The 12,069-nt window shown below is 39.6% G+C and overlaps 1 protein-coding gene across 2 annotated transcripts; it reads left to right on the top strand.

Moving 5' to 3' along the window:
- Window positions 1-1,187: 1,187 nt before the first annotated feature.
- Window positions 1,188-11,661, top strand: tmem138 (transmembrane protein 138). Of its 2 annotated transcripts, XM_033039095.1 has the most exons (5): window positions 1,188-1,331; window positions 5,392-5,594; window positions 7,508-7,679; window positions 9,110-9,185; window positions 10,167-11,661. In XM_033039095.1, exons 2-5 carry the CDS (start codon window positions 5,467-5,469, stop codon window positions 10,277-10,279), a joined length of 489 nt encoding a protein of 162 aa, XP_032894986.1. In that variant the 5' UTR covers window positions 1,188-1,331; window positions 5,392-5,466; the 3' UTR covers window positions 10,280-11,661. The 2 variants fall into 2 exon arrangements, with proteins under 2 accessions (XP_032894986.1, XP_032894987.1); XM_033039096.1 differs by lacking the exon at window positions 5,392-5,594 and having other exon boundaries at window positions 1,201-1,331; window positions 10,167-11,088.
- The last annotated feature ends 408 nt before the right edge of the window (window positions 11,662-12,069 follow it).

The following is a 12,069-nucleotide window of genomic DNA, read 5'->3' as shown; positions in this document are numbered from 1 at the left end:
CAATCAGTACAGCTGGAGAACATAGATAGGTGACATTTTTGAATTGGGACCCTTCTTCAGACTGAGTTACTCCAGTATTTTGTATCTTTCCTTTGGAAGCCAGCATCTAGATTCCTTATTCTATACATTCTGCCTGCTCTCCCGTTGTTTGGATATCCTAAAAGCTGATCATTTGTTCCCACTGCTCTCATTCCATGGTTCCTGCTCCTCGGCGCACCATTTTACTGAGAGTGAAGCATATGGGTTATTGAGGTCCTATTGCCAACCTCCCTTTAAATGTACCATGTCCGTTTCCAACAGCATCTTTAAAATCACCAAATTTTATTTGTTTAAGAATGAACTGCAGATGCTGGAAAAATCGAAGGTAGAGAAAAATGCTGGAGAAACTCAGCGGGTGAGGCAGCATCTATGGAGCGAAGGAATAGGTGTTATCTTTACACTCGCTAGAATCTTTATTATATTATGCCAGAGACGCTGTCTGACCCGCTGAGATACTCCAGCTCTTCGGTGTAAACCAGCATCTGCAGTTCCTTGCTACGCATTTTGGGTTTTAGTGCTCCTGTCTGCCCTAGTGCTTTCTCCCAACGCAAATTGGAGGAACAGCATCTCACATTTCGCTTGACCAGCTTACAGTATGACTATTGATTTATCTAACTTCAGGTAGCGGACATTCCCTCTCTCTCTATCCCCACCCCAAGTCGCACTAGCATCTCGTTTTCACCCGACAAACAGCTAACAATGGCCTGTTTCCTTTGTCATCGTTACTTGTTTGCATATCTTTCATTCATTGTTCTTTATCTCTCCACATCATCGTCTATATCCTTCGTTTCCCCATCTCCCTAACCGGTCTGAAGAAGGGTCTTGACCCGAAACGTCATCCGTTCCTTCTCTCCAGAGATGCTGCCTGTCCCGCTGAGTTACTCCAGCTTTTTGTGTCTACCTTCCTTTGAGTGCTGCAGAAGTGACCAAAGACCATAGATCTATAGATGGTCCTTCGCTCCATAGATGCTGCTGCACCCGCTGAGTTTCTCCAGCATTTTTGTGTACCTTCGATTTTCCAGCATCTGCACTTCCTTCTTAAACACCATAGATCTATGATCTTTGGAAGTGACCGAGTGGGTGGCAGACAGCGCTCCATGATCTTTGGCAGACGGCTGGTGCTGCCCTTCCCTTCCTCTCCTCTCCACTTGGTGCCGCTGTTGAGGGGTCCTGACGACGGTGCGGCCGGACGTGCGCGGGAATGCGCGTGCTCACGCTCATGGCGTGGCGTCCTCGGTTTCCATGAAAGCCCGAATGGCTGCGAGCATATGGACGGCGGGCCTGGCGACAAGGTGAGCCACGGTGTAGCTCTGGCCTCTCTCTTGGGTCACCACCAAGCTCCACGTTCTCAAGTTGTAGAAAGTGCATTTAATAGTGAAGAGGAAATGAATCTTAGTGGCGCAGCCGGTAGTGTTGCTCCCTCACGGTGCTGGAAACCCGGGTTCGGTCGTGTCTCGGGTGCTGTGTGGAATTTGCTCGTTCTTCCTGTGACCGCTGGGGTATCATAGAGATGCTCAAATTTCCCCCCACATCACAAAGCCGTGCGAATTTGTATGTTAATTGGCCCTCTGGTGTGTAAGGAATGGATGAGAAAGTGGTATAACATAGAAAATAGGTGCAGGAGTAGGCCATTCAATATGATCATAGCTGATCATCCAACTCAGTATCCTGTACCTGCCTTCTCTCCATACCCCCTGATCCCTTTAGCCACAAGGGCCACATCTAACTCCCTCTTAAATATAGCCAATGAACTGGCCTCAACTACCTTCTGTGGCAGAGAATTCCACAGATTCACCACTCTTTGTGTGAAAAATGTTATTCTCATCTCGGTCCTAAAAGACTTTCCCCTTATCCTTAAACTGTGACCCCTTGTTCTGGACTTCCCCAACATCGGGAACAATCTTCCTGCATCTAGCCTGTCCAACCCCTTAAGAATTTTGTAAGTTTCAATAAGATCCCCCCTCAATCTTCTAAATTCTAGCGAGTACAAGCCGAGTCTATCCAGTCTTTCTTCATATGAAAGTCCTACCATCCCAGGAATCAGTCTGGTGAACCTTCTCTGTGCTCCCTCTATGGCAAGAATGTCTTTCCTCAGATTAGGAGACCAAAACTTTACACAATACTCCAGGTGTGGTCTCACCAAGGCCCTGTACAACTGCAGTAGAACCTCTCTGCTCCTATACTCAAATCCTTTTGCTATGAATGCTAACATACCATTCGCTTTCTTCACTGCCTGCTGCACCTGCATGCCTACTTTCAATGACTGGTGTACCATGACCCCCAGGTCTTGTTGCATCTCCCCTTTTCCTAATCGGCCACCATTCAGATAACAGAACTAGTGTGAACGGTTGATCAATGGTCAGCGTGGCATGGGAGCTGTTAGAGGTCTGGAGGGAGCCTTCGGGAATTCGGGACCCCACCTTATATATATTCACAAGGAACACACCCTAATTTACCATTTCGTCGATCAACACGTACCCTGCAATTAATGACTAAATTGTTTCAGTTTATTACTGCCAGTTGTCGGGTGTTCGCTTACAAAACATGTCTAGATCCTAAAGGCATCCGTCTCCAATTTAAACCCGTGACCGTTAATTCCATTTTGATTCATATCAAATTATATGAGTAAAGTTTTTTTTCTTCTGTTCACTGCTACCACAAACCAGAATCTTTCATTGTGTCTGTATTGCCTGTACTTTCCAGAAAGATGAATCTGGAGAATTATTGATAGAAAAGAAGAAAAAGGCAGAGATTTTGAACAAATATTTTAAATTTGGCCATGCTAGTTAACAACATCCCAATAATACAAAATTGGGGATTAACGGTAGGGAGGAACTCAAAGGAATCAATCTCAGTAGGGAAAAAGTGTTAGAAACTATTGGGACTAGAATCTGACAAGATGTCTAGACCTGATGGTGTGGATCTGATGGTATTGAAAAACAATGGCTGCAGTGACAGTGCATGTGTTATCTGCAATCTTCTAAAATGCTCAATGATCTGAAAAAGGTCCCAGTGAATTGGACATGCTAATGTTATGGTCTCAATTATCTATAGTGTAAATTATTGATGTGGATGAAGGGATTGAATGAATCCTTATTTATAATCCCTTTGCAGACATCATCCTCCTCATACCTTCCTTTCCCAATTGTATTTGTATAATCAACAATTCTGACTAGAATAGTCAGAATTATTGATGATACAAATACAAATGGGAAAGGAAGGTATGAGGATAGAGTCTGCAAAGGGATATGGAGAGGGATTTATTCATCAGGCAAAAAACTGCCAGATGTTGTGGAGGAATTTGGCAGGGAAAACAGAGTACTGCTTAAATGGGGAGGGAATACAGTACATGGTAGTTCAAAAGTATCAGAGGGGCCTTGTTTAATCAAACACAAAGTTGGCAGATGGGTACAACAAGTAATTATGAAGATAAATGGATTGTTGGCCATTATTATCCAAGTTCAAGCTTATCGTCATTCACTGAGGTACAAGCTTATCGTCATTCACACTGAGGTACAGGTACAATGAAAAGACTTGTTTGCAGCAACATGACAGGTTCATAGAGCTAGACAGAACACAAAAATAAATTATACATAAATCAAACATAAGTTACACTCCACACACTCCCAGAAGATAGTGCAAAAAACAAGACGAGTGTCAAAAACATGTAATCATAATCATAATTGCTTTATTAGCCAAGTATGTTTTGTAACATACAAGGAATTTGATTTGCCGTACAGTCATACCAATAAAAAGCAACGAAACACACAAAATACATTTCAAGTTCAAGTTCAAGTGAGTTTATTGTCATGTGTCCCTGTATAGGACAATGAAATTCTTGCTTTGCTTAAGCACACAGAAAATAGTAGGCATTTACTACAAAACAGATAAATGTGTCCATATACCATGATATAAATATATACACACATGAATAAATAAACTGATAGTGCAAATAACAGAAAGTGGTTGGTAATAGTCAGTCTTAACATAAACATCCACCACAATGACTCCTCCACATTCCTCACTGTGATGGAAGGCGAAAAAAAGTTCAATCTCTTCCCTTCTTTGTTTTCCCGCGGTCGGGGGCCTCGAGCCTTCCGTTGACGGGTGATCTACCCGTGGTCGGGGCTGGTCGAAACCTGCGATTGGAGCTTCCCGACATCAGCCTCTACCAGAGACTGCGAGCTCCTCGATAGTGAAATCCGCAGGCTGCAGTTGGAGCGTCGATCCCAGGCAACGGATCGCAAGCTCTGATGGTAAGTCCACGGCCCCACGGTGGGGCTCAAAGTCAGTCTTGAGCAAGGCCTCCAGCTCCATGATGCTAGGCAGCAGAGCGACCAGAGATGCGATCTGGAAAACAATCGCATCTCCGGCAAGGTAAGAGGCTGAAAAAAAGTTTCCCCCAATCCCCTCCCCCACCCCCCACATAAAACAAACCAGAGAACATTAACACATACTTTTAAAACACTAAAAAAAAGACGAAAATCAGACAGACCGTTGGCGAGGCTGCCATCGATGACGGCGCCACCCGGTGGAAGAGGTAGACTGAGGCGTTCCATTGTCGAGATAGGAATAGGGTTGTGTAGATTAGTTCAAGAACCTGATAGTCGTAGGAAAGTAGCTGTTGTGAACCTGTTGGTGTGGGACTTCTATACCTCCTGCCTGATGGTGGAGATCTTTGATGATTGATGCTACCTTCTTGCAGCACCTTTTGTATATACTTTTGATCAAGTGGGGGGCTGTGCCCAAGGTGTACCAGGGTGAATTCACTACTCTCTGCAGCTGCTTGCACTCCTGTACTTTGCCATACCAGGCTACATGATGCAACCAGTCAGGGTAATTTTTACAGTAAATTTCTAAAAGTTTAGGGTATTCTATCTAAACTTTAAAAAAAGAAGAGGTGGTGGCATGCCATCTTTGTGATTGATTCCATATGCTGGGCCCAGGACTGGTCAAATGAGGTGTTAATGTCCTGGAATTTGTAGCTGCTTGTTTAGTCCACTACAGATCCACCATTAAAAACTGGTACATGGTCCTGCGACATCTTGAATCTGAAATCAATATCGTAGCACCACTCACCCAGATGTTCTATCTCCTGTACATTTACTCATCGCCACCAATCCAAAACTAATATTCCTTGTACTCTTGCTAAATTAGTTAAGCTCTATCAGACTACTGTTTTGGATATAATGATGGAGGCATTATCTGCCAACCCCAGTAATCTAGATCGGTAACCCAGTACTGGTGGTGGTGAATGTGTCGGGTGGAGGGGGAGCCAGAATCTTTTATAATGTTTTAATGTAATGTGCACATTTTTCTATCCTGTAATTGAAATGCATCTCTGTGTTTTAGTTTATTGCAGAGACCATGACTTTGCATGATAGTGCCACTGATTCTCCGTGTTGTTGACACTGACTTCACCGGAAAATGCTCCAAGTATCAAGCTACAGCCTTGTGCTGTCAGTACAATTCATTATACTGATCTTCGACCTGTTGGCCAATTCCTTCGCTGAACTGTTACTAATCGAAACAGTTGTTCCTCTAATAATATTCATGTAAGTGCTATTATGTATATTAACACTAATAGATTAATGGGGCCATTTACCAATATCATAAGGGTGGAGGAGAGGGGAAGGTTGATTATATTATATTCAGTTATTTTGATTATGTTGTTATGTTCCATTCTTTGCGCATTCCCTGCTGAATTTGAGACTCATTACATCGTGTATTGTACACTTCAATCTCAGAATCTTAAAACTGTGGGATTCCTCAATTCTTCCTTTCTTGTGTCTATCTATTCTTATAATTTAATATACAAGCACAAAACCGTTTGCCCCACATTTTGTTACAACTTTGTTAAACATTTCTTCAATGCCATTGCAAATTATCTTTCTCCTTGTGAACTATGACAGGATTTAATGTGCACAATGTTGTACTATCTCAAGTTTAAGTAGAAATATTTGTAACTAACCAGTTCACTGAATTGTTCTTCTGGCAATTTTTTATTTATTTATTTATTCATGGGATTTGCTGGCAATGTTGACATTTATTTTACATTCCTAATTGCTCCAAACTGAGGAAGTTGTTAAGAACCAACCACTTTGGTTGGTCTACAGTCAAGTGTAGGCCAGACATGGTGAAGTTGGCATATTCCCTTCCTTGAAGAACATATAGTGAAGGGAGGGGACATGACCATTATTAATTTGGGGTTCTTTTAAAATAAAATTGCTTGCCATATAGGGTTTGAATTTATGTCTTTGGATTAATGTTCTAGATCTCTGGATAAAGTTTCCCTGATACCAATTTCTAACCATATTGAAGATTATGTTTTCTATCCCAAGTCTGTGATAAAACAAGTTTTAAATACTTGGCATTTTATATGAACACCCATGAACAATATATGTAGAGTTTAGTTATTTTTTTGTAATCATCTTTATTCTGTCCTGGTAATGCCCTTTGCTCTGGGCCGTAGCTCCTCACATCTGCTTTAAAACTGTATAGAGACATACTGACAACTAGCAAATAGTGAAATTGGAGGTTTGTGAGTCCCATATCCCTCCCAAACAAAATAATCTAGGCAGAGACAAACAGCTTAGATGTGAAAAATTGAAAGAATATGCTTCTTTAAGATTATACCAGGTTAAGACAATATTTTTGCTCTCCCCCTCTTCTTCAACATGGTAAATGAACATATAAATGAGAATATAACCTGGAGAGATGCCTAAAATATTCAGAAGAATGTTACTGTGACAGGGGAGCTTCAGTTATAAATAGAGGCTGGATAGGACTTTATTTCGTGGTGAAGGAGTAACTTTATGGAGGTATATAAAATCATGAGGGACATAGATAGTGTGGATGGTCATAGTTGTTTTCCCAAGGAAAGGGAGTTTAAAACGAGAGGCCGTAGCTTTAAGGTGAGAGGAGAAAGATTTAAAAGGGACCTGACGACCAACTTCTTCACACCTGGCTTTACGGTATGAGTAACCAGAGGAAACTTTTGAGGCCGGTACAATTACAATGTTTCAAAGATTTGGATGGGTACATGGATAGAAAAGAACCAAACTCAGTCAAATGGGACTAGCTCAGATTGACATTGGCATGAACGAGTTGGGCCAAAGGATCTGTTTCTATGCTATGATTCTATCAGAAATAGTTTCCCTTTTAGGGAGTTGGAATCTCTTAGCTACACACAAGTTTATTTAACTCTCATCATTATTAACCAGATCTCATGAAAATAGATCTGGTTAATAAAGCTGTTTGTACAAGATTGCTGAGCACAAATTGACAGACTCATTTACTGTTTCACTACGATGACTGTGTTTCAACAATAGGCCATTAGTTTAACGTACTTTGAAGAGAGGTACTATAAAATTGTAAGTCTGTTTTTATTTTAATTGCTATTTTCTTTTAATTGCCATTGTTTCTGTGCAATTGATACCGAAAATCTAACTATTTTCCCTATTTTCAGCATACAAGACATCGGAATCCTCTTCAATATCATCATTATCTTCCTGATGTTTTTCAACACATTTGTCTTTCAAGCAGGGCTGGTCAAGTTGTTGATTCACAGGTTTACGGGAACCATTATTATCTCTGGAATTTACTTTTTTCTGAGTGTCAGCTTTCATGTTTGGATTCAGGTATGCAAGGCTTGCAGCAATTAGATGTGTTCTATTGTTCACTGTATTAAATTGCATACTTCTTGATTAGAAGTGTTGAGGGTTATGTGAATGTAATCTTTCTTTGTGTCAGAAAAAAGTATTTCTGGATGAATGTGGAATATTTTGGTAATTAGCAAAGATAGAAAGTCCTTAATTCAAATCGGGGAGCTTTGGAAGCAAACTTGCAAAAGACAACATGCTTATGTGGTAAGAAAAACTAAAGTCTCAAGCTCTTATTTAAGGAGAAAATAAAATTCCCTCACGGTCTTCACTCCAGTCTGTGTCAATTGTGGAAAGGTGATTGTGATGCCTCCTTCCATATTATTAATTCCATACATATAGCTGTATTTTTCCACATGTATTTAAAGCTTATTATTTTGTCCTCTTCACATCGGTATGTTTCTGCTTACCCCATCCTTTCGAAGCCTATGCCTTCCAATCTTAGAATCCTCTACCCTGTGGAAAAGACTGTGACCATGCTTTATCCATGACACTTATGATCTTGCACACCTCAATAAGGTCACTCCTCAGCTTCCTACTCTCCAAAGAAAAAGGACCCAGCCTAACCAACCTCTCCCTATAACTCAAATATGTTAAAACTCAAGCTCCCTATAACTTGTTATGTATAACAATCTTTGGTTTATTGATCTAGTTATAACTAAATTGGACAATGAATGTCCAGTTCTGGTTGATTTGATAAGGCTTGGAATACCATTTGGGGTAGGTGTGAGTATGTGCTGGGTAACCAGGAACATAATCAGGAACAGTTTCTTCTCCTCCATTATCAGGTTTCCGAATGGTTCCTCCATAAGCTAGGGCACTGTCTAATTTACCTCTACCCCACTGTGGACATCGCACTTTGTCTATGGAACTGATCCACTACAATGCTGAGAACTATATTCTGCACTCTGTATCTTCCCTCTTTGCACTGTCTATTGTACTTGAGTTTGAACTGCTTGTGCCTATTTATGGTATATCTGATCTACATGTAAAACAAAGCTTTTCATTGTAGATGTGACAATAATAAACCTAAACCACAAATCTCTAGGGTCGCAATAGAAGGATAATTTGAATCTGGTCATGCTTCTTTAGAGTTAAGATGCAGATTTTAGTTCAAAATAAACAAAGCTTCCTTTAATCTTCAAAACTAATGCAGGGATAAAGCCAGAACATTGTATCAGTACTCATTTTCAGGACCACAATTGTTGACAGTGTTTGTATTCTTAATTATGTCTGGGACGAGAAAGAAGGTCAAAGGGATTTGGTTTTCTTAGACAGCTAATCGTATTAGTTGATGCACAGAAGCCAGGGTGTTAAAGGCAATTCTAAATCTATTTGCATGTCGATGAAAGTGGTTGTATATGTTTCCATAATTATTTACTTAAGCTATTTAATCTTGTTCACCACAGAATCTGCGATGGCGGTATCGGCACAAGTTTGTGTGGACAAATGGGCTTCAAGTACTTTTTGTCTTCCAACGGTTTGGTAAGAAAGCTGTCAGACAAAGTTGTTATGGTTATCTTTTTTAAGATACTTTTGTCACACAGCTATTGACTTTCCATGAGATTGGATTCTCTGCCACTAAACATATATTAAAACACTAACATAACAGAAGGAAATGTATTGAATCTCAGCCTTTTGCACCCAATGTCCATGCATAGTATTAGTTTTATTGAAATGTTGGTTTGTAGATAAGATCAAGAACACAGCAGTCCAAAAATGTCCAGTAATGGTATTGTTTGGGATTTATTTCTGCGATCACTGAGATTATATTCGCAACTATACTTTGCAACACTATACTGGAGGAAAGTAATGTGAACTGATTGTTGGTGCAGATAAATGGAGAAACAAGGAACTACGAGTGCTGCTTTACATAAGTGTTGAAGTAACTCAGCGGGTCAGGCAGCTTCTCTGGAGAGGGGGTTGACAGGCAGATGCATGCCCAGGGCTGAATAGAGAAAATGTGTGCAATAGGGACATGGGCGTGAGTGAAGTACAGGATTAATCCTAATTATATGCACAAGATGGAACCAATGTGATTTACATTAGAAGGAAGCAAATATTTGAAAGCATCATTCTAAATGTCGAACAAAACACTTTGCAAAAAGGAGAACCAGCATTTGCTTAGAATCAAGGAACTTTACATTGCAGATTAACATAGAAAATAAAGCCAACATTATTTTCCAAAGTTGTCTGACTGGTTCTAATAAGCATCCAGTGTTGAAAAGGATGCCAACTATTAGGAAATTGCCAATTGTTGGGGGGAGTTGACAGTGATAGAATAATTCTTCCAAAACATTTTTTGGTTGGTTGAGTTTGAAGAAGCTACTTATTTGACCAATTAAGGGTTTAAACATGCAGCTGCATTGAGTATGGGTATGTTGGAATGTCACACGATCTGTTAATATAGAGAATTTCGAATGTGATGCACTAACCTGAAACTGCTTAATTTTATTTCATTCCCAGTTGCTATGTTATACTATTATTCCTACAAAAGAACCACTCTTTGCCTTGGAGACCCACGATTATACGAAGACTCGGAATGGCTCCGAAATGAATTTTTCCGTGTTCGAAAATGAGTTGGCAGAGTATTGCAATACTCCAAATTAAAAATTGAGTATTTGACATGTTCAAGATTTGGACTAAATATAGAGCATATTTAACTTTCAGTATCCTACCCATATTTGAAGAAAATAAAATATTGTTTTAAGACAGTTGTATGCAATTAAGAGAGCTTAATCCTCTAAGCACTTCACTGCTAAATCATGCGTTTGCCATTAATTATATTTTTCTCTGTACAATCATTATTTTTATTGAACTCTCACTAATCAAGATGTTTTGCTAGTTTTCCCCCACTTCATACCTTCCTCTTGGTGGCACATACTTTTGGTGTGGAACAGTTCTGTGGCACTGCTAATTCTTTCAGGTGCAAATTTGTTCCAGGTCCATGCATTTGTTTCTCAGCATTTTTTCTACCTTGTATAAATAACACAAAAATTCTCCAGCCCCATTCTGCCAGCTTCTATCTACCTCCCACAAAAAATTACCCAACCCCAGATTGCCTGCTTCTATTAACTTCTCTAACAAAATCAGACGACCAGGCTGAGGCCAGATCGGACATCTCCTCGGATCCCATTGACTCTGGCCCCACATATTAACACCAAGCCATCATCTCCTAACCGTTACGGATCTCATAATCTCTGGCTATCTCCACTCCAGTCATAGTTCCCCAGCCCCATACTGCCCATTTCTATCTCCTTTCCAAATAAAATGGTAAAACACAATTTATCTGCTCCATCTGATCATCTTTAAAAATAAGTTGAATAACATCATAGAACTTTGTACCCTGTATATGCTCAACAATATTTTTTTGCTTTATTTCCAAGGAGCTGCATGGATGGCATCGTAAGGGGATTGTTAGAATTTTGCAAGCTATGTTGTTGTAAGGGAGGGGAACATATTGGGGGAAGGTCTTGTACCATCTCTAATTTATTGATTTATAAAAGGCACAATGAGCTGTATCTCTGTGTTTGTTCCCATCAATAACACAACAAATAAGGTACTGAGGATCGTAATGCACTACATGGGAGACAGGTGACCAAGTTTCAGAACTAGCTAATTGATTTGTAATTGTTTTGAATTTTTACTCTAGCTTGTTGTTGTATTTATCCACTTCGAGCCTAACTTTTAAAATATTTTTACTCTTTATATTTTTGAGTCAAAATGATATGCAGTATTTAGTTTGCCCTAATATACAGTTCCATTTCTTCAATTTAATTTGAATAATGTGTTTTGTAGAAGCATTTTAAGTCCTGCTATTTTCTCCATGATGGATTTCATAACTGTTCTTGTATTAAAATATATTTGTTTATTTTGTGAACCAGATTAGTACTTTTATAATAGATTATTTTCTTGAACATTTCTGTATTGTGATTGTTTTGTATTAAATATGTAAAGAAAATTTTCAACAAGTTTATTGATTTTTTTTTGCTGTTAATAGTTTACCATTGCCCTGGTGTTACCTTTTCGTTTATCCACCTCAGTGAATAAGGGATTATTGTACTAAACAGAGAGACACAAGGAACAGCAGATGCTGAAATCATGAGTAAAAAAACATAGTGCTGGAATAACTCAGTGGGTCAGGCAGCATCTCTGGATGACATGGATACGTGACATTTTAGGTCAAGACCCTTCTTCAGACTACAAAATAGTTTTCATCTCATTCCATCGGCAAGATCAGTTAATCCAGTTTGGGCTTTTCAAACATGTTTAATTGTTGAAATAAAGTTGAAAGTATGTATTTTGGATTACTTAACCAAGGTGTCTTGCCTTATTAAAGACAGCATTGTACACTGGATGAGCACACATT

This window comes from Amblyraja radiata, chromosome 20 (assembly GCF_010909765.2).
Source record: "Amblyraja radiata isolate CabotCenter1 chromosome 20, sAmbRad1.1.pri, whole genome shotgun sequence".
NCBI classification, from domain to species: domain Eukaryota; kingdom Metazoa; phylum Chordata; class Chondrichthyes; order Rajiformes; family Rajidae; genus Amblyraja; species Amblyraja radiata.
The sequence above is the reverse complement of the archived record's forward strand: the minus strand, read 5'-3'. Positions and strand labels throughout refer to the sequence as shown.